This window comes from Poecile atricapillus, chromosome 1 (assembly GCF_030490865.1).
Source record: "Poecile atricapillus isolate bPoeAtr1 chromosome 1, bPoeAtr1.hap1, whole genome shotgun sequence".
NCBI classification, from domain to species: domain Eukaryota; kingdom Metazoa; phylum Chordata; class Aves; order Passeriformes; family Paridae; genus Poecile; species Poecile atricapillus.
Genome location: NC_081249.1, coordinates 111,797,252 through 111,820,652, shown reverse-complemented (window position 1 = coordinate 111,820,652; position 23,401 = coordinate 111,797,252). Strand labels below are relative to the sequence as shown.

At 39.4% G+C, this 23,401-nt stretch overlaps 1 protein-coding gene across 1 annotated transcript in view; it reads left to right on the top strand.

Moving 5' to 3' along the window:
* CRYBG3 (crystallin beta-gamma domain containing 3) overlaps nucleotides 1-23,401 on the top strand; it is an 82,741-nt gene that overhangs the window by 13,595 nt on the left and 45,745 nt on the right. Inside the window, exons 2-3 of the mRNA XM_058830509.1 lie at nucleotides 1,251-1,329; nucleotides 13,079-13,506. Of these exons, the coding sequence (XP_058686492.1) occupies nucleotides 1,251-1,329; nucleotides 13,079-13,506 (507 nt within the window). The remainder of the gene's footprint in view (nucleotides 1-1,250; nucleotides 1,330-13,078; nucleotides 13,507-23,401) is intronic.

Below are 23,401 nucleotides of genomic sequence, written 5' to 3'. Positions count from 1 at the left end.
TTATTAAGGGAATGATGTCTCTGAGTAGGTGAGAAGGAAACTTACATTTAGTCAGAGTGGCATTTGCATTTTGTGTGTATATCAGTGTATACTGAATGCAGATGCCTAATCCACAGTAGGAAGAAAACCTTTCATTTTGGGAGTCTTACTGAGATGTGCTTACCTGTGGTTTACAGTCAGGAGCAGCAGGGCTACATCTTAATTCCTTCTCCAAATCCTGGTGGAATTTCACCAAACTGCTAATAATTGTTGGTTTTTTATTTGAGGAGCTTTCAGTTCATCTCTTCACTGAGTTCAGAAATAAGGGCTTGTGCATTTTTCAGTAGCAAAGTTAAATGTTTAAGACTGGTAAAGGAGGGTTTTCAAAGTGATTATGAATTAGTTGAAATACTTGCTCACATGATATGTTAGCACAAAGTTATTTTTCTTCATGTAATGGTACACAATGCAGGAACTGATGTCTGTCATTAACATCAACTAATGTTTTCCTTGATAATGTTTTTCCTTTTAAGTTGCTTGTAGCATAAAGGTTTTTATTAAAATGTTCTCTGCTGGATTGTGTGTAAGGATTGTTCTAAGAACTGGGGTTGAAGGTAGGGAGTTGGTTCCCTTCATTCCAAAGATGAAGCCTCAAGAAAATTTGAATTTAGTGAATTTCCTGAGACACGTGGTTTTGGACTTTTGACATTTAAAATGGAACAGCAGGCATTACCTTGCAAATAAACATGTACCTGTTGTCCCCTTTCTAAAATGTGTTTTGCGGTTGCATGGCCCATTGGGCACGTTCAGTGAAGAACTGTTCAATGTGGTGGCTGTGATTTGGGATGATTCCACCTGCCAAGAGTACATTCCACTTGCTCACAGCCCTCAGGATGGGGTGTGCCTTGCCAGGTGGTCGTGTGGCAATGAATGCTGCTGTGGTAGATCATTGTTCAGCTGAAAAATAATACACAGGCATGGAAATCTTGTAGTTTTTCAGCTGGAAGACCTGAAATGCTGTGTGCTGTTTCTGAATGCTTGAGTTCAAAACCTGTGTATGAGGTGAAATAGTCATTATGGTCCTGTCTTCAGCTTTTTGGGACTTGTTTTTTTCAGTTACAGTATTTGCAGAGTATGTGATACAGTTTGGAAAATATGTTCTTCTGTCCTTCTAAGTTAAAGCTGTCTTGTGTTTAAATTGAATGTGTTGGCTCTTGAGAGGATTTGAATAATGCAAAAACTCAGTGTTACAGAATATTTTTGTCTTTCAGTTCTGAAAACAAAGGGAGCGAAGCCATAAATTCAAAGAGCAGCCAAAAGGAAAGCACAACTCAGCCTACACTTTTGAAGGTAAGATTTTTATTGACTAATATTTATTTTAGGTAAAACCTCTGCTTGTGACTATTTGTTAGAGTTCTGGTGTTGAATGCATTCCTGTACTGCAGTGTGGCACCTGATTGCCATATTCTGGCTTGGGATCTACTATGCCAGGGTTTTAATGTACATGCCAAAGACAGGAAGACTGTTAGTGCTTCACATTCTTAAAACAAAGTCCACGTATTTAATTGAAGGAAAAGATTGGGGCTTCAGTGTTAATTCCACGTGCAGTTAGCCAGTGAAGAGGAAAGCTAATATTTTTATCAAACCATGTTTTCAGGCATTGCTCTAAAGCACCGTTTCTGTATAATTTATGAATATCTAACCAGCAAGTCTTTGCTTGCCTGAAGGTCTGCTGGTTGCCAGCCAGAGCGCTGTAAGATCTTTCTGCTGAAATTTGTCTGTACGTCGGGTGCTCCTCACCAGTTACTCGTGTTAATCATGCTTGTCTTGTCCTGTAAGTGTTGTACTGCAGGAAAAGGACATGTTCCTCTGTGATCAGGGCTTTCTCCTGTGGCACTAGGCACACCTCTAAAGTTGTGCTTAGATTCAGCCAAATACCATAAATAATTGTGTACAGGACAGGTGATAACAGCTGTCTTTGCTGCTGTCACATCTTGCCCTGCACAGAGCTGGTTTAGTGATCCTGTCACTAAGCAATTTTGCTTGAATTTTTGTTCTTTTTCAGAGTTGTTTCAGTTCAGTGCAGATAATATGATGGCTGTTTCCCCAGAAGGGGCTTGGCTAGTCTGCCAGATTTATTTGTAGGCTTCTTAACACACTAAATCTGAGATTTCTATTGCATGTTGCATTCATTGAGCCCTCATGGTGTATGGAGAAGGAAGTGCTCCCTTCTGCAGAGCCCACAGTCCCTGTGTAGTTGCATCCTCAGTATATAAGGACCATTTGTTTGGGTTTCACCAAAGCTGGAGACTTTGCAGTTGCTCTACAAAGACCCTAGCAGGGTTATTTTCTCAATAAGATTCTGTTTTGACTGTGGTTGTTCTACAGCAAGGTGGAAAACAATGTTTTTTAAGAAGCTGAGTGGATTTAGGCCAGCTCTGTCAGTTCAGAGCTCCTGGAAAATGCCACTGCATGGCTTCCTCTTACCATAAATCATTGATTTTATGCCTTGGAATGCAGGCAGAAGGCTTTCTGATAAGCCAGAGAGGATTCTATCTACTACAATAGAAGAAAATTTTCTCAGTTTTTAAAAAAACCTCATTTTTCTGTGTCAGATCAGTGAAAGATTCCAAACCAGATTTTCCTTTGGAGGAGGGTTTGGACTGAGGAAGGGGAAGTATTCAGCATATGTGCACAGCACTTCAGCACTAGGAATTGCTTAAAGGAAGTATGAATAGGGCTAGGTCTCAAGGAAAAAGCAGGATGTGTAGGTGGAGCAAAGCAAGCACAGCAAGTTTAAGTTACCTAAGAGTATTTCTTTCTTGCCAAAAAAATAAAATCTGATTAATTTTTTTTTAATTTACAAAAGCCACAATTCAGAATCTTTCCTGCTGAATCTGTTTTAATAGTCTTGCTCAGAACCCATGTTTTTATAATACTGTACTAAAAGATGGTACCAAAATTAGTGCTGTAAAGTTTTTGTCCAAATATCTGATCTCCTCTTTGTCTTTTCATAACTTTTAATTTAATTATATTGTTATAGACCTATGTTAAAAACCCTAAAACCATGACATTGTCTTTGAAATAATAGCTGGTGCTTGTATAGGCTTTAGGAAGAAGGTGTGGTTTTCATATTACTAGAACGTGTTGCCTCTTCAGCTGTACTGAGAGCTTCCTGTCTAATTCAATTTCCTTTTTTCTAAGTGACCAATAACCTTGTGATACACTTGAGCAGTTTCATATGTGTTGTAGTGAGTGCTTTTAGCAGTCTAATTTTTTATCTTGTGTGCACTGAAATTACAACTAGACAGTGAAAACTTATTCAGAGGAAGTAGAGAAAGTATTAGTTTTCTGATGCTTCCCCTCTTTTGGATGGTCTTTTTTTTTCTCTCACTGCTGTCTCCAATACAAACCTGAAATTTGGTAACACCACATTGACGAAAATAAACTGTCTTCTGCAAAGATCACCAGGCTGCACCAGAGCAGTTAGAGAGAACTGACACTGTCTTAATTGTGGTCTTGGGATAATCTTAATTTCCAGCCTATATGATTCTGTGAAAGGTATGATTTGTGTTACTAGAAGATGCTTCAGATTTTCTCATCCAATCATCAAGGTTACTGTAGGCTGACAAAAAATAACGTTGTGGAAAGTGTGTTTTGTGAACTATGTCTGAATCTGTATGTGGATCAGTTTTGGGCAGGTTTCCAAGCATGCCCATGTCTCTGAGCTGTGCTTCTACCTCAGCATTTCAGGTGGATGGTGACTAAAAGTGAAACCATGTAGTGTCTGTTAGCTGCCACCAAGTTAATGAGCCATCATATTTCTGATAGACTTCCATGCCGTGATTTTGTATATTCATTGGCCATCTCAGCAGGAGGCCAGGGCCAAAATAGCAGAGGAGCTGTAAGTCTCTGATTTAGCAGCAAAGGTCGAATGTCTAAATTATAACTGACTGAGTGAGTGGAGCTGGGAATTGTGCTGAGCTATGGTAGTTCTTTGACTCTTCTGAGCGCTTTAGACACCACTTCTGTACTTTACTCCTGTTATTTTTTTCCCTACAATGAAATATTTATTTTATAAAGAGAGAAAAAGATATTTTGACACGCACCTTTTGAAAATATTAAGCCTAATTTTTCTGTGCGCCAAGGGGACTTTATCAGTCATCACTTGATCATTTTCAAGAAAATATTACTGAAATGTACTTGCTGTGTCTGTTAATTGATTGCAGAAGCAGCACAGCCCCTCCCCACCCCCATATTTATTTACAGATTTTGTTTTGCTTCTGTTTCTTTGAATTAGGGCTGTAAAGGGTGTCCTTGCTGGGTAAACGCTCCGTTTGAGCAGCGTGATTGTTGAACAGATGGCTGTGTGGATGTAAACAGCTCTTCAACTTCATGTTCAGTGTACTAAGTATCTGCACTACACAGTGTCCAGTACACGTTAGTATATCATTAACCTCACTTTTAGCGCTACAGGGACTTTGTTTTCAAAGGGAATATTGCAACAGTGCTCCCTGAAAAAGTGTGTTTCATGATCCCCAGATAGCCTTCCTGTAGCAGTGTGTGGAGAAAATAGCACATTCTTCCATAACCCATTAGGAAAGAATTCTTAAGCATTTCAGCACAGGAACCACCATGTGGGCTCTGTCAGGCAAACCCAGAAGTTCCAAAAAGTAAGTGCAAATTTGATACACCAAATGTATAATTTAGATTACAGTATTTCAGTAGCACCAAGTATTCTATCATTTGGCCCATAGGCTCAAGCCTGAGTTTAGCCTGAGACAGTCTTAACCTTCATAGCAAACTCAGGGGCAGAGAGTACAGCAGAGATTATCAAGTCTGTTGCTGTGCCCCAAGGTGAGATCTCTGTATCTATGTCATACTTGATAAAAGTTTGTCTGACTTGTTCTCAAAGACCTCCAGGGATGGAGATCTCTTAAGATCTCTCCAACCTCATCAGACAACTGTTCTACCAATTTCATAGACCCTATAATTAAAAAGTCTTTTTCCTAACATGCCATCTAAAGCTTTGTGCTACAAATTAAACCTGTAGCTAATTGTCCTCTGACAAGTACTCCTGTACACTGTGAACATGGAGAAGAGATTATTTTGTAGCTCTGCTTTCTCACATGAATTTCATTTCAAGGCAACATAAAGATTGCTGTATTTAAGCAGGAGACATGGTATTAAATTTTGATGTCAAGGACTGCAATTATGTGATAAGATGGAGCCAGCTTCTTTTTGGAGTTGCAACGGGTACAAGTTGGAACATGGGCAATCCAACCTATATGAATTCCCTTTTTTTTTTTCCCCACCCTTTACTATAAAAATGGTCACATATTGGAACAGTTTTCCCAAGAGAGTTGCAGAATCTTTATGCTTGGAAATACTCGAAACAAAGCTGGATGAACCAGAGCTGCTTTGTGCAGGAGCACAGACTGCATGACCTCCCCAGCCACATTCCTTTCAGCCTAATTTGGGTTGTAATTCTCTGTCACAAAATTTTTCATCCAGTGTGCCAATTTACAAAAGATTTTTTTAGGAGTCCCATGAACTTGATGAATATAGATTGCTGTTCTTATGAATGTCTCTTATTCTGACTATAGTTTTAAGTTTTACAAAAAAGTTGGAAATCAAAATTAAACCTCGAGTTTTAGTTAACTACATACTGCTTTCCATATAGCATGGGGTGGGGATTTATATTGTCATGGTTTTATTTTATATTGATTTTTTTTCAAAAATCTCATCACTTTAAATTTCATCACTAATTATCTAAGTAATGTCTTCTCAGGCTGTGAATTCCTGCTAAATTCCTGACTTATTAATTAGAAATCAGAGAGAGAGATGGTTTGTCTTTTGGGAGTCAAGGGAGATGGACTACTGCTGCCAACCATGAATTTTTGAAAAACCTGAGGGTTACTTTTGAAAACTGTTGCAGTTGCTCCCCACAGCAACAAATCAAAGATAAATCAAGAATGGTTTTGGAGTTTGTACAATCAGTATTTCTCTTGTGAAAGCTGAAAGCAGATCTTTTTCTCTTCAGCCATGATGTAGACTTTTGTTGAAATGGAATTTTATAGGTGGTATCTTTTGGTTTCCCTGGACACTTTGTTAAATTGATGGTTGGTGTTATCAGCTGTATGTGTTGAGGAAGATATTTCAAGATAATCCCATTTAAAGTTCTGATAAATTCCCTTGTCATACTGAAGATTTTTAGAAATCTATGCTTCCCTCTTTACTACTTCTTAAAAAAAGGGATGATGAGCAGGGAACTTTGTTTCAGGATGGGTGGGAAAAAAAGAAAAAAGGCTTAAACCTTGGTCTGTTTAGCTCAGAAAACCAGCAGGCAGATGAAGCAGAAGTGTGATGCCAGGTGCTATAATCTGCCAATTGAATGTAAGTGCAGGTGGAGATCACACTGTCTCATCCTATTCCCAGTGTACTGTCACCTTCTCCACTGAAAAGGTAAATTTCACCTGTTTTTTTCCCCAAGCTTCAAGAAATTGTCAAATAAAAGAGAACAGAAGTTGTTTTGTTTGTGAAAACATATTAATTAAAAGGCAATGAAAGTGTAGTACTGGAAGACTTTGGGGAAAAGAACAGAAGACAGACAATTTAATTCTGTTCTCTGGCTCCACAGTAGCCCTTGTAGTAATGAGGTGATCGTTGTATGCTCAGAAGTGAATATCAGTTTTTAATCTTTGATCAGCGCTTTAAAATAATTTAATTAGAAAATTCAGAAGGGAAAATTTTGCAATTTTGAAAATGGTGTGAAGAGAAACTTTTAAATTAAGAAATTAATTTTGTCATTCTAGAGATTTTCACGGAGTTTAAAATGCCCTGTGAATGTGACCTAGCAGAAACTTGATTTCAAATTGTACCTCCTTTTTTCTACCTTTTCATTTGAAATGGTCACCCTTACTACTTTATCGGCTGCTTTTGTCAGGGAATTCATCTCTGCATACTTCCTCAGATTTTAGGAGAATACTGTAGAGTTTCAGAGAATGTTTGTTTCATCTTTTCTTTCCTCATCTGACAAATTAAATACACATTAATGACTCCTTGCTGTTTCAAGAATTCAGATGGGTAAACAAATTTTTAAAGTCCCAGTGCTGAACTTTGAACAGATGCAGTTGTCTTTCCAAATGTTAAATAGTCATTGACTTTAAACAGGTTTATTTTTAAAAATGCAAAACTGATACAGTTTGACTAAAAGTCCTTTCCTGTTGTTTAACTTTTACTCTTGATTATGAAGATGCCATGATTTCATTAGTTTTCTAGTTACTCTTGTCTTCCGGGGTTGCCATGACCTGATTTTTTTTCATGTCAAACCAACCAGAGAAATGCGGATGTGGAAGGAAAACTTGACAGTATTAAAAAGCCAAAATATTCAGGTTAATTGTGTATTCAATTATGAGTTCATCTTTAACTTAAATTCCCCCAAAACCTCAAGTCACTCTTTGTTTCTTTTGCAGGGTTTTTGCTTTTTCTTATTAGTTAAAAGGTACTTTTTAGTAAAGACTAAATAGTTCTTTACAATGGTGGACCTCCCTTACATCTTCTATACCACCATTCTGATTACTGGCTTACATAGGAAAAACCCACTTTAACCATGTATTTTTTCAATCAATTTGTCTCATGAACAGCAGTGGATTTTTAGGGGTTCTTATTGTGTATTTCACTGTCTGATAGTACTTTTGCCTGAATTTTTCTTAATGCCATTCTAGTTTCCTTGGGTAAGCGTTGTTCCTAACCTATGTCTCAGTATGTCCACTAGTTTTTCATTGGGTTTCCATAAGTATTGCCTGTTAGTTGCAAAAGCCTAAAAGATTTTCCTCACCGTACTTGAAAAAACAAAAGCTTATTTCACATGTGGATTTAAGGCACCTCAGTGTGTCCCACTCACTAAAATAAAAGTGGGAGATTGCACCAAATATGCTTTAACCTCCCAGAGAAAGAAAATCTGTTGAAAAACCTGCATTTAATGACTTACTGTGGGGATGAACTAGCCTGCCACCAGCCTCAGCTGTATCACTGTGGATTTTGCTTAGCACACAGAATTTATATGCTGTGTCGGTGTTCAGATTGAATGAGATGCTCATAATTGTTAAATGAAATGCAGCCATCTCAGCTGTATTGGAAGGTCAAAGCTAAGGCTAGGAATAAAATTAATTTTCCTGTAGTATAGGTGGCAGTGCCTAAATGTGCTACTTTGTGCACCCAGCACTTCAGCCTGAAGCTGTTAAATGATTTCTAAATGCCAGCAAACAGAAATTCAGGAACAGTGCTGTGACCCTTTCCCAGATGAGTAAATTGGGGTGCTGGGCTTAAATGACTTGTTGGAAGTCTCTGGGGTGAATTAGTGATGATCCTAAATCAGGGATGGCAGGCCATCTTCTGCCACAGGTACAGGAGAGATGAGGTGGTGGAAGTGTGTCCGTGCAGGAGGCAGGGTGTTCTCCCAGAGCCGCGGGACAGGCGGCCTGTGAGGTCCCTGCGCGGCTGTCTGGAGTTTCTGCTTCGTAATGAGCATTCATTCATGGCGAGGGAAATCCGAAATGTCTGGCAGTTGTGGCTGGAAGCGAATGCTTTGTTCAGGGAGATCTGTGTTTTAATGCTGTTAATGTTTTCATTTCGCTCATTAGGGCAATAAAAGAGGTTGTATTTTTGGCAGACGGACGTAGGCCTTGCTGAGGGAGAACCTCCGGCAATTCAAACTTCAGCCACCCAAGCGTGGTTCACGAGGGTGGCTGTTCCCTGCTGGTGCAGGAGGTGAGGAAAACTGAGGCAAACCCGGCGAAGCACTCCCTCCTCAGGGTGCTGTTGTGCCACCTCGGGGGATTGTTCACACTGGTGGCGAGCCCTGCGCCCGCCTGCCGAGGTGCAATTAGGGCGGGTGTCTGTGCCGCGGCCAGGAGTGGATTACAGCCTGGAAAACACACCTCGGCTGCTGCTGAATAAATCAGCTGAGATAAGAGTCCTGCCTGAGACATCATGGCAGGATTCATCATGGCATCGTGGGCTTGTCTCCTGAGCCCCAGCTGCCAGGCTTCTGTGCAGCAAAGTGGGAGCACAGTGCCCAGGCGCAGCGTCACTTATCGCTGCCGTCTCCTCCGTCACCCAATTCAGGTTATAATCTCATTTCACACTCTGCCACAGCGGCCTCATTGCATGTGAGGGCACAGCTCCATAGGATAATTCAGGTTGAAGGGACCCCAGAATGTCATCCAGTCCAGCTTCAGTTCAGCTACAAGGTCAGGCCAGGTTACCCAGGGCTTGCCCAGCAAAACTCAGAGTAACGAGTTGTCAAAGGACTAAAAGCTAATTAAAGCTTCATGAAGCATGTCACAAGCACGAAAGCTCACAGAGAGTGGGAAAGGGGAGGCAAGGGGAAAACTGATGACAGTTCATTACAAGAGGAATGGAAAGACAGCACTAGAGCAGGAAAATTTTTATCCTTGCATCAGCAAGGATCTCAAAGGCGATCTGGCAGGTAGGTTTCCATCCAGAAACTAGTGTGTTCTTGGTGAGCCTGAGAAACTATTCAGACTGCTGTGACACTGTAAGATGACTTTTTAAATTTATTTTTCTTCAACTGATGACGTGAAATGTAGGTAAAACAAGAGTCACTGGTATTCCTGCAGTGTTGTGAGTATCGAACTGCTCAAGCTTAATTGTGACACAGCATCAAATGCTCTAGGTCAAGGTCAGCTAGAGGCCCTGGCTGTTGAAAACTGGTGGGATGTACCATGGAAAGGATTACTTTCTATATACCCTGCACCCTTTTTGTTTTTTCCTGAGCATTTACTGGGGGCTTCTGTCAGACTGCGACAGAGGCATGGGGAATGCTAAGTGAAAGTTTCTGTGGTGCTGGCTCGTGGAATTGCCACCATGCTGCGCCTTCATCAGGCACTTGTGCCTGAAGGCTCCTGCTGTGCTAGAGGCTTGCTGGCTTTCGTAAAGTAAAATCATGTGCTTTCATCTCAGCAATTTGGATATGGCACCATCTTAAAATACAAAGTTCAAAATCTCTGCAGCAGGAACAGTGCTGTTTGTAAAATGACTGAACAGTGCTTCAGACTTTGAATTGAGATTTTGTGTGCAAATGATGAAATACCAATAGCTCAAGCTGTCTGTTATGGCAAAGTGGAGCAGGAGGGAGAATATATGGAGAGTAGAATTGATTATATTGAAGGAAAGAAAGAAGGATTTGCATAGTTTCTGTGTTAGGACTTAATATCCACATATGTCTTCAAATAAACACAGTGTAAATGTTCTCTGTGGCTTTTTTTCATGCAAGACGCTATTTATGGTTAAAGGTATGGAAGGACCCTTTCATATTAAAACTTCCTGTTCTTTTGATTTACCAAAAGTTAAGTAAAGAAAGGAAGATTAAAGAGGAAGGAAAGTCTAAATAGATTTCTGTTTCTGGAAGCAGAGACTACAAAACAGCTTTTCAAGCAAGGAATAAATTATGCTCACAAATAAGCAGCGCAGTCTTTACAAGTGTTATGTCTCAGAGCTGCTGGGAGAAGACTTTCACATGTAGAGATTTAACTATGTGTCATGTCTCAGTTCCTAATAGGAGAAAGAACCAAACAAACCCTCCACTAGTTTCTGAATACAAATGGTTTTATAAAATGGGCAAAACCCCACCAAACAAAACAACAACAACCAAAAACACTTGCAAGACTAAACTGTTGTCAAGTTTTTAATGCAACTATTTCCTTTATAGTTAATATATTTAGTTGTTAACATCATAGATATTTTAATGATTAATATAAATGTTTATGGCTTTAAAGGGTTGTGCAGAGAGAAGAATTAAGAGGTGTGTGCATTTCCTGCACTGAGGTACTCTTTTAGATTTGACAAATCTGTGTGAATGGTACAAATCACAAATCTACAGAGAAGTGCCTTCCTTCCCTTAAAGTTGAATTAAAATCTGGTGTTGAAGAATGCTGAGGTTTTAGTCAAAGTGAAGGAAGAAAATATGACAGTAGAACTTTGATGCTGACATGGTGAATCATTCACTCATCAAATTTTGGAAATAATTTTATTTTCTTGTTTCTGTTTCATGTTTCCTTATGCAAAGTACTCAGTTCCTGTGAGATAAAGTTAATTATTTAAGAGATTAATTCCAGGCTTGTGTGTTACTTGTCTAATATTGAAGACAGCAGCCAGAGCTGCAAATGTCCTGTGGAACATCTGCAAGCTTCACAGTTGGCATCTTCATTTCCAGGGGTGGATTTGGGTAGAGTTGACGTGTAAGGTGGTAAATCTCCGATCCCACGGGGGTGACTACACCCCTTTGTGATGCATCAGCTGTTGATCAGTGCAGTATCTGGGGAGCAGGTGGAGTTTGTCACAGGTGGGATGAAAAAAGGCCAGAGTTTGACTTAGCCCACTTTTAAAAGTTTACTTAGAAGTTCAGTGTGGCTGTACAAGTGTCTTGCCTGTACAAAAAAAATGGAGGTTGTGTGGATTTCTGAAGGACAAATTAGTGCTGTTCAATTTCTACCCTCACTTAAACAATTCCATTTTCAACACATGCATCTTTTAATATTAAAAAATTGCATCTGCTCTGTATTTAAAGGGTGAAAAAGCATTGCTTGAAGTTTAAAGACCACTGGTCCAGTATCACTAAATACATATATTGAAAGTTCTTAACAAAGTGCTGTTCCCCAAGGATGAAGCTGAGTTCATTAAAACACTTATTAACATGATCCTAGATGGTCTATTAACAAATAAGCCTTCTGGCTTGTTTAAGATTACTTGAAGTGGAGATAGGATTGGTCACCTAGTGGAAACAGTAGCTTTCTGTGTAGATTGGATGGGTAGGTGTTGCCCAATTTGAAACAATTACTCTTATCCAAATGTATTGTTGACACAACTAAAATTTGCATAGGCGTTTTTGTTCGTGTTCTTTCCCACTCCTGTTGAGCAGGATAGATTTCATCTGAGAAAAGCTTGGGTAACTTTAATCTATGTTAATAAACTGGGTTGAATCAGGAATTGAAATTACAAGGGTTGTACTGTAAAGATAAAATAGGCAGCAATAGCCTATGGCACTCACTACAAAGGGTGAGGATGGCAGGGAGGTGCTTCCCAGAAAACTTTAGTCCAGGGGAAAAAAAAATTTGCAGATTGTGAAGCTGAAAATGTGGTGTTTGTGAAGCCTTCCAATGAAATTGCATCATCCTTTTGGGCAGATGGTCTTGACAGAAGTAACATGAACTTGGACAGCAGTCCTTCGATCTCTGAGAGGAGCTGGCACGGGGGAAATTCAAGGGCATAAATTGGTGAGGAACAGAGCTTGCCTTGCCTCTGGGTGCAGATGCTCAGCTGAGTTGAGGGAAGAAGTGAACATGTGGCTGGAATGAGGTGAAGCCCTGCCTTGGTGCTGGTTCATTTCAGTTCAGTGGTAGGGCCCATGGGCAGCTCAGAAGGTCAGAGGTGCAAGGGCAGTGCTCTGTAGGACTTTGCAGTGTGGAAAGCCAGGCAGTTTGAGTGCTGGAGACAACAAATCCATTTGGAAACAGCTGTGCAGATGAAGGAGAGCTGGCCAGAGCGTTCAGCATCAGGTTGCTGATAGGATAATAGGTAGGATTGACCTCTGGGATGTCAGGTGAGTTTATCCCAATTCTGTTCTCGATTCTCCTCGGTTTTTCTGAGTGTGTTTGTGTTTGGCTGTGGTGCTCCTGCCTAGATTGGCAAGCTGAGCACTGTTCTCTCAAGCACATGGAGGTTTGTTTGTGAAGCTGTGCTTTCTGAGGGGATTAGTCTGAAGTGTGAAATAACTGTTCCTTCCTTCTTCCCCATGTTTTTTTATGGCAGTTGAAGCAATTGTTGCCATATGTCCTGTATTTTTTCCCACTGCGGCTGCTTTGGGAATATTCTAGCCTGTCTTAATCCTTTTTACTTTTTGTGGAATAGGGACCTCTTTGGTACAAAAAGAGAAGACAGCAAACAGTGGGGTTTAACCTTTTTAAATGAGTGATCTCCTGGAATGAATACAATGCATAGGTGCAAATTAAAATCAAGGAATTTGGAAATGTGTGAAAATGACATCATCTTTGTGTGCTTTTTATATTTATCTTAGGCTTGTCAAAATGAAGAGAAGAATCATTCCACAGAAGAACTTAGCAAGTCTGAAATCCAGGAGGAGCTGAAAAAGGCTAATAGCCTTCCTAGTTTGACTCCTGGAATCAAAACATCAGATAAAGACAAGCAACCCCGAGAAGGCTTTTTTCATTTCCTTGGAAGCTTGTTTAATATTGCATCAAAATCTTCTTTGGTGGAATCTAAACCCTCTACCTTCCAGGATGAACCCAACAGATGTGAAAAGGATTTACAGAGCACAAATACCTTTCCAAAGGACATGCAGCCAAAGCACCTGAAAATTGAAGAGCCTACATCTAGAAAAAAAGAGGATTCTGTAAATAAAGATGATGCCATCTTAAGTAGTATTGGGAAAGATAACACAAGGGATATTCAAGGAGGCTGGAACCAATCCTCAGATACAGGAAAGTAAGTTTTATAATTTATTATTAAATATATTGATGTTTGTGTGTGCATGTACAGAACCATGCTGACCAAGTTCTGCTGATTGTATGAGAAATGTCTGTCATTTCTAAGGGTGGTTGGAGTGTTCCTGACTTGACTTTGTGCAAAACACCAGTAGCAACTGCCCTAAATAAATCAGAAGAGAAGTCAACTGCAACAAAATAAAACTTTAAAGAAGTCGTTTAGAAATCTCCTGAATAGATGTGGTGTTTACAAATATATTAAGAAAAAAAAGAAGTGTAAAGAGCTTATTTCCCTCCATATTACGGCTTATATAAAGGCTTGAATGTTTGTCCTTTATGTATCTCAGCAGTTCAGTAATTTACTTCTTCAAGTAAGATTTTCCCACTTTTAAATAATCTTTCCTAGTTTGACTGGATGATTTTATTTTTTTTTTAACCCTAGTTCTTTGGGGTTTTCCTGTGATGTAAAGAAGGTTATGTAAAGCACTCAATTTAAATTAACCCAAACGTGGAACATTCTTTATAGTCCTGTAGTATTTTTAAAAGAAGATTTTAAAAAAAAGTTGTGGCAAGGGCACCACTGTGTGTTGGAGAGTAGAAAAGTTAAAGCACTGGCTGTGGTCAACACTGTGTTGTGTAAAATGTTACAAAACATTTTATGACTGTCATAAACATAGATACTAGTTTTCCAAAATAATTTGTAGCTGTTACATTGAAAATTCAGCTACATGTGGGTCAGCACAACATAGATTTGGAGTTAGATGTTAATGTATACCTGTCCAGTTTTTGATGGGTGTTTAGAACATGTGTGTAGAACATGGACTTGTTTGTGGGCAGTGGATCTGAACTCAGGCTTCCAGTATAGCCCAGAATATTTATTTCAAATTTAAGCAGAAATGGTGGTTGGGAGTAACCAGTAAGTCTATCACAGTGCTCCTGCTTGCAATGTAGAATGGGAGGATGGACTCACAAAAAATATCTTTTTTTTCTTTTAAATTTAATTTGAATTGTGCTCAGTTTGTTTATTGGTGGCATGTGAAGAGTTTCATCCCCATGTAGGAGGTCAGAGACAGCCAAAATAGCTGCTTATATGTTTATAATATGGAAATTTGATTTCCATACTGGATGTCTCAAACACACTGATCATTATCATGCCAATGCCAATCAGTATTGGCAGAATAATGGTCTGAAGCTTTATGTTATAAATGCAGTGGCTGATCAGGATGTGAACAGGTGATGTGACACCTATTTGGGCGAAGTTAAAACTGTATTTCCACCTTCAGAAGACAGTAATTAATAGCAATAATGGTTGTGTTCTCTTGAGCACTCTGGTTTGCCCAGACGTGGTCGACTGGTTTTTATCCCAGATTGTTATCATGGTATCACCCATCTGACTGTGCTTTTCCCAAACTGCAGCTCAGCAGCACCACTGCTTTGATCAATGCAGAAGAAGAGTTCTCCTTGCCTTAGTTGTTCCCTGGAGAGCCCAGAAGTGAGGTGTTATTCAGTCTAGTTCCTGAGCAAACTGTGCTCCCTAAAACCTGTTGGACAGACTGGGTTGCTGCATCAGTGTCTCACTGCTCTTTGCTGTTTCTGTAGTATGTCCTTCACTGTGTATGCACAATTTACAGGGTAAGATGGATCTCATTCCCCTTTTTCTTGTGAATTCTGCATAAAAATGTAGATTAATAAAATAAGGCATTTATCACAGTCTGCAGAGTTTGGAAAGTGTGGGTCTTAATTCAGTGAAGTGACCTCTTTGCTCTGTGCAAAAATTTTTCTTTTTTTTTGTTTTCCTGAAATCAAAGTTACAGTTGGAATTTTCAATTGGCCATCCTTTGACACTGTCCTGTTCTGTTAGGTAATCTTTGCAAACCAGTGTAGATTTTTTTTCAGTATAGCTCATGTGTCTCATGGCTAGGCAAGCATGAAAGAATGTGTGTTGCTAGTTTGGAGCTAAGGCTGGATTGGCCTATATACAGAATGAAAAATATGGAAAATAACTTTTTTAAATGGAAGAAAAATTGTAATTTTTTTGTCATTGTATCTGTTGTAAATTAGAGCAAACATTAAACCAGTCTGTGTCCTTTTAAACTCATTCTCAAAAGTACAGTGTATATTCTTCCCTTTTTGGCTTGGGATACTAACAAGTTAGACAATCTCTGTGTAACTTTAATTATGTTTTTCTCTGCCTGACCACACAATGTGAACTGTTCTTCTGAAGCAATTAGAAAAGAAAATTTGGGATGACTGCAGGGAAGCAGAGGCTTGCATTGTTTACCTTTCTAAAAAGTTTGAAATTACTGGGGTTTTTTTTTTTGCTTTTATGGAAGCGGTTATGCTGGACTTGTTCTCTTTTAGTTTTTAAAAGTTTAAAGGACGTAGAGTGGTTTATTCTCTCCAGTACTAGCTGGGTTTTTTACTAAATATTAACTAGCTGGTATTCAATAAGCATAGCTAAACAGTAAAAGTGCTCTTGGTTGCTGCAAGTTGGCTAAAGAGTCTTCTTGGGAGTGGGTGCTGCAAGCACATGAGGAATGATGGGGAGAAGGGGTGAAGATATAGCACAAAGCAACAGGAAGATGTGGAAACCATGAAGAGCAAAGACGATGTGAACCTAAAAGTGGCAGAGTCCTAAAAGCTAGTGAGCCATTTAAAGCCAAAGGTATTGATTCCATCAATTGTTGCATTAAACTGCAATTTAAGCATTTCCTGTAGAGGCAGGATGTAGCAGAGGGCTTTACAAACCCTTGTGACCACTGCATTATTAATCTTACAACAGTTTCCTTTGTCATGAGGAAGATGTAAATGAATTTATTAATTCTAAACTACACACCAGTCTGTGGTTGGTGAGGAGGTTGCAGTGATAAGTGAAAGAGGGATGGTTGCTAGATTGCATAATCCCCATTAGAGTTGTATAAAAAAGAAAGCCTAAACCAAACAACCTTTCAGATTTTAAAAACCTACCAAGTGGTCTCAGATGTCTCTACTCAGACAACCTCATTCTCCTCATATCCTTAAAGCAATATTTGGTGAAATACAAGGATATCAGAGTGCTCTGACCTGTAAACTGAGGTTAATTTTGCCCTCAGTGGGAGGTCTGGCACTTGGTAAAGACTCAAGTTTCCAGGCCTTGAGCCAAGGAAATGGAATTCATGAGCTCAGTCTGTGGAGTGTTTTTGAGGGACAAAATGTGTAGGTCACATTTATTCCTCCATCACTCTGGCTGGTTGGCTCAGAGGTAATTTGTACCTCAAAGGCTCTTGCTCCTTTAATCCCAACAGTGGCAAGTGGTAAAGGAGGAGCACAAAAGACAAAACTGTGTTAAATTTGGCAAAGTCTCTAGACAGCAGTTACTGTGGACAGTAATTGCAGCAGAGAAGATGGGTGAGAAGAGTTGGGCTGTCTCCAGTTATTTCATCTCTTAGTCTTCCATTTCTCCCACGTGGTTGAAGGTTTCTTTGCCTTGAAGAAGTGAAGGAGAGCAAACAATTGCAAAGTAGGTTATTTGCTACTTTGTGTAGAAAAACCCTCTTAGTTAAGATGGTAGCTTCTGCCTATTTTGGGTAGAATAGTCCCCTGGCAGACTGGTAGGTATAAAAGTGAAAACTTCTTGCTTACTCTTGGTCTTTGCACTCCTTAATGATGGTAAAAGCCAACCTTTAACTGATGAAATAAGCCCTAAAAATAAAACCATGGAACAGTGGGGGTGCCCTTCACCTCATTTCTCATTGCTGAAAGTCTACATGACAGAGTTGATGATTTCATCAAGTAGGTGACAAATATATAACCCAGATTTGCCCCATTAGCTTTCTTTCCTACAGTGTAAAATTCTTTCTCTTTCATATATATTGCCTGTCACTAAAAAGCAATTATTTGGCTTCAAAATTGAGAATGGACTTCCTGCAGTGAATATCTGCCATCTTCTCAGTAATCCCAGTGGTGGTAATGGGTGGTACCTTGTGCAGGTGACTGAAGACAAAACTTTAGTGTTTTCCTTTCCCTCTGCCCCAAAGTCTGATGACCCAGATCTGTTCTATTGACTGCTTGCCATTTGTCTACCTTCCAGTAGATTTATTTTTTTTTTTGTAATATCCAGTAACAATAAGTGGATGTGGCTAATAGTGATGTGCAGAACAATAGTGCCTGTGAAACTGCACAGCTTGTTCTGGAGGTCAGCAAGGAGGAGCTTTATTGCCTTGCTGAACATGACTGAAGAGGCAAAAATCGAAATTGTACCTATTCTGAATGTTTTGATTAAATAATCCTGGTTAAGACTCTAATGCTCCAGTTCAACGAGGTACTTTAAAATCCCGTCTTCTTCTTTGTGTTATGAACCTTGTAGACTTAGAAGTGAGAAAGAACTCTGAACCCCACAACTGCAAGGATTTTTGAACTGTAGGTAAAAGAGGGGAGGGAGTGATTTCAAAAGCAGATGCTCAAAACATGCATTTACATTTCACACCCTACTAAGAGCCAGGAACTAGGAATCATTTAGTGAGAGCATTGCAAGCAATTTCATTCAAAAGGGGAGGTAGCCCTAAGTAAAAAGGCATTTCAGTCATTTGCAGTTATGCTGTGGTATACATTACTGGCTTTTGTGAGGGAATGGGGTATTTTAATTAATTTTTAAGTCAACTAAACCTGTTGCTATACATCCAATTGATGTATATTGGTATTAGCAATTAGTATTTCCCACCTTGCTACTGTCAGCAAATCCTGCCCTTTTATTTTGATGGAAATACATCTGATAAAATCCTTCAGGTTTACATAATTCTGGTTAATAGGTTTGTTTCAGAGCTTGTAATTCTCCTTTGTGTTGCTTGTCAGAGGCAAGCTTGTGGTGATAACAAAACACAGCCCTTAATTTGTTTGATGGATTGTTGTGTATTGTAGTTTTGATTTCAGTCTGTAGCAGCAACATTCATTTTTCCCTATAGATGCCTTTGGCAGAAAATCAAGAGTAAATGAACAGAAATGCATCACTTGATTGCAAGCAGTAATCTCATCAGGTAATTCCTGAGGAGTAGTGGGGAAGCTGCTGCTCTTGGTTTGTTGGTGTTGGTTTGTTGATCTTTTGATGGCTTTCTGGCCATGGAAATGCAGTGTTGTTCAGTTGCTGGTGCTCAGGTGGACAGGGAGTCATTGCTGACAGTGACTTGCTGCCACTTGAGAGGGGAATAAACTACCTGGGCAGCTCCACCCTTGCAGGTCAACCAAATACCACCCAAAATTAGAGGGCTGTCCCAGGGAAGGAGCAGGATCATCCTGCCCCTGATTTCCTGGGTGAACTGTGGAGGATTGTCACTCTCAGGGCTGTGCTGTGGGAGAAATGCAGGCTCCAAAGCATTTCTCTACCTGCCAGAGAAGGGTGCCTACCCAGAGATGGGATGTGTCCAAAGGAAAAGTTCTTGTTGATGCCAAAGCAAAGATCTTTGTGTTTCTGAAGAATGAAACTTTATATTTTAAGAGTAATTCTTAACAGATGTGTGATGCAAAATGGAGCTAAATAAATTAAGTCAAAAACTAATTAACTGAATTGTTTTTTCCACTGAATTTTGGTTTTTAGTAGGGTTGTTCAGCTGTGCAATGTATTCAACTGAGTCAAACCCTTTGCTTTCCCTGCCACACCTGAAGCTACACTCTTGCTTGAGGAGGGTAAAGGGATGCCCTGGCTTTGATTCTTCATTACATCTCAGAAGAGGCCAGGAGGAGTGGTTTTCTTCAGCCTTAAGATGAGAAACTGAGGGGAGCCCTCACTGCTGTGCCCAGCTCTTGCACACCAGTGAGAAGCAGCAGTGGCTCTGCTTGTCCCTGCTCCCTGAGAGGGGCAAGTCCCAGGCACCTGAACTCTGTCACCTGAGTGTGACAGAGGAAAAGGCAGGGGCAGCAGGTGAGCATAGTTCCCACAGGTATGGGGTAGGAGGGCTGGCTGCTGCCAGGTACTGGGAAAACAGGACAGGGAAGAGCTAGGAGTGATCCCAGGCACTCTGAGCTGGTCTTGGTCTGGCAGCTTCTGGTGTTTTGGGTCAGCCTTGATGTGTGCTGTCTTCCTTCAGACTCAAAGAATAGGTTTTCCCAGATGTGGGAGATAATCAAGAAGTACTATCCTAAAGGGCGAGGGGAAGGAAAAACATTCCATCCAAGGTCACAGGGACTGCGTTTGCTTTTATTAAAATTGTCGTTGGCTCTTAATTGCCCTTATGGAACATTAGCTTTGAAATTTCCTGCAGAATCAACTGTGTGTAAATCACTTTGTTCAATCAAACTTTTGACCTTTTCAAACACACATCGTGACGTCCCAGGACATTAAATATTTCAGACTGCAGATTTAAATCATGAAGCTATCCCCTCTGGCTAAAAATTTTTCTTTCATCTAAGTTGTGTATGGCAACTATTCAGTTAGCCCACAGTGTATTTTTTCCAGCTAGTCTTTTGTTTTTCCTATTTATTAATATCTTACCATGAGCATAGGAACCAGCTGGCTGACTAAGCTGGATTCCACTGGGTGTTTCAATGTGACTTTAAGACACTTGCTTCTAGACGAAGTACCTTAACATATTTTTTTAAAAAGCTATCAGTTAACTATACAGTGGAATAAAAGCTAAGTGGAAAAAAATTTAAATAAATAACAGTGTAATTTTAAGATGGTCAGGGAGAGCTATCCAAGTACCAAATCTAGATCAGTGATTTTCAGTCTGTAGCCTGCAGATTCCTCTGCTAGCTCCCTCTGTGGGGTCTATGAGAAGAGATCAAGGGAATTTTGCATGCATGGATATGCTTGTAAAAGCAGCAGACTGCTGGACTGGGGAGAAAAATACCTGGAAGAGTGAGGTATGAGGGGAAAATTCGCCATGGCATGTTTTGGGAGAGGCAAGCTGGGCAGCAGTGCCCTGCTGTGCAGATGCACTGTGCTGCTGGGGACCTGAGATGCTCTATCAGCCTGTGTGGTCTTCCTGCACCTTTTGGGAAATGTGTAGGGCTCTCTCCTTTCTGCATTATTGTATGACACAAACAGGGTTGGAAGGATTGCTATCTCAATGGAGAACACTTGAAAAAATGCAAACAATGTGTTCTTTATGGGTGCACTGGAATGAGGCATTTAAGGTAGCAGGTTTCCTCCTGCTTCTGGCCTTCCAAATCAACAACTCTGTTTTATAACCACTGCCACTTTGGGCAAGTTACACAAGATGTCTGTCATATAAAATGTCAGAACATGTTCCCCTCTCCTCCTTGAGTCAGTCCCCCTTTAACTTTTTATATCTTTTTCACAATAGAAGAAATATCTACAAGCACCTACTTTTGACAAATTTAATGTAACTCATGTTGACATACTCTCTTGTTGCTGTCAAAGTCTTTTGTGAAACTGATTTAAGGCTTTACAGGGAATTGAATAGCTTCCTGTGAGGACAGGAAAGAAGGAATCTTCTACAATTTAAATATGTGACAGAATACACTCTGGGTTCTTTGTATAGCAAGGCTTTCATCTGCATCCTCACATGAGCTGAAAAAAAATTTTTGGGAAGAGTTTTTAAGGTACGTTTCAAAATAATATATAATTTTGGTGATCAGAAATGAAACAAGTCTCTAGTGACACTTCCAGAAGATCTTTTTTTTTTGGTGGCACAGCCTGCTTGTGTATTTGTTTCATAAGACTTACAGCTGAGTTGCTGGTGCTGCACAGGAACATGAGTTTTCATTTTTTAAATGTCTTGTTGTTGCATGGGAGCATTCAGAGTGAACATGCTTCTATGTGGTCTGAGAGGAAATGCATTAGGACTAAAAGGTCTGCTGGTAAAATTTTTTATAGTTATATATGTTATAATTTTTATAATTTGCTGAGCAGCAAATTCTTTACCAAAGGGCGGAGGCCGTGAAGTTGCCCTGTCTGTGGAGGAAAGGTTGGTTCTGGTTGAGAGCAGAGCTCACTGACAGAAGTCTTGGTAAAGTGAAGCCTGCAGGAGAGCAGAGCTGCATTTTGGGAGACACTGGCACAGGCTGGGGCTCTGCAGCTGAAGTGGGGCTGGAGCCAGTGCTCCTCAGGATTGGGTTTGTGCACAATTCTCCGAAGGGCAAATGGCCTGCAGTCTTGCTGACTTCAAATTGATCAATTGGAGCATAAAATTCTCTCAGAAGACAAGCAGAGAGCAAAAAGAACTGGGAGAAATCACAAAGGCAAAAAAAGCTTCTGAGTACTTTTTCTTTTTTTTTTGTCTGACCATCCATAATAAATATTGGTTTGGGGGGATATGTACTTCCAATCAGTGTAGATGCAGAACCCAATCATGCTGGATTTGCCTTGTCATCCTTCTGTAAAATTTATCTATTCATCCCATATCTGGATGCTTTGGGTTTCAGAATTTCTGAGTTCACATGAAAAGTTCAAAGGCAAAGTTGGCCATGGGAGACAACTGGAAAAAAGTGTTCCACGTTTCTTCTGGAATACTGGTTCTCACCACATGTTTGTCCATAAATCTGAATTCTCCCCACTGCATATCACACAAAAACAGATAAAAAACACATATAAAATAAATTAAATAAACTAGTCAAAAAGATATAAAAGACACTCAGTAAAAGCTAATTCTTGTCAAGCTGTTTATTCACAGTCATGCCTTGGTTTTGGTGAAAATGAGTGTTTGGCATCCTACAATATCATTTATATGTTCACTTCAAACATGTCATTACAGTTGAGCTGTTCAAGAATCCATAGAAACTCTTTTTTATTTTTGAGAAATGGTGTCAATATGTGTACTGCTTGTTTTTTTAAATGAAATTTCATCTGGATTCAGGGCACTTGTAGGACAGCTTTTATTTTTGAGGTTGCCAAAGTAGAGAGGAGCTGATGGAGTTTGTAAAAGCTTAATAGTGATTATTTAAAGCAGGAAAGGTTATTCGGTGAGGTTAATTCTGAATAAGAGCATGATCAGGTCTTACATTCTTAAGTCTTATTTTTAGTATGACTATGACTGATGCTGAGTAAATACACTGTGCTGCAGAACTCAACAGATCCTTCTCCTCACATTTTTAGGATCTCTGGAGTTTTAGAAAATATTAGAATAAAATTTTCTGTGGAAAATGATGAATTTTTTATTTTTTTTTTTTTTTTTTTACTACCCTTTTTCTCCACTGTATTTTGGTTTTTATCACTCAGAAATGTTTATGCTTCTTTGGAGGGTTGTGAATCCTCAAGTCAGCTGTTTTAACAAATGGAGTGTGTGATGTTTAGCAGCTACCACTGCTGGTATCTCTGGAAACCAAGCTAGTGCTATAGAAGACTAAATGCAGGCATCTAACTTGGCAAGCTGGGAGATGTGCTATTTATACAGGACTTTCCTATTTCCCCTGTGACTTAGTATACCTGGCCAACAAACCCTACATTGAGATTTTGCTCCATCAGAGATGACAGTGAATTTAATCCCAATACAAACTGAATTTTCAAGTTCTTGCAAAGTCTAAGTTCCCGTATTAATGTATTTTGGCATTAGTCTAAAGGTACCTGACAATGTAAAACATGCATATAAATGACTGTTTATATCTCTTTTTTAATGTTTATGAATATGAATAATTTCACATTTAGTTCATTTGTATTCTGTGTGTATTCTTTACTTGTGATTTTAAATAGCATCAAGTTCTCTCTTCAAAATAAAATTAATACTGAAATAAGAATCTTGGCCTCTAAAATCATGACAGAAAAGAGATTCTATTTTTAGACTGGTGAATCCACTCCATTTTAATATTCTTATGTATCTTTTGAGAGAATATATACTCAGAATCCATGCAGATGATATTTGAAGTTACAGTTACTCAATGATACTCAAATGTTTCACTTTCCTTAGTAAATTTATTATTTCTCACTTAAATTATTTGTTCTCAACTCTAGAGCTGTAACAACTTCT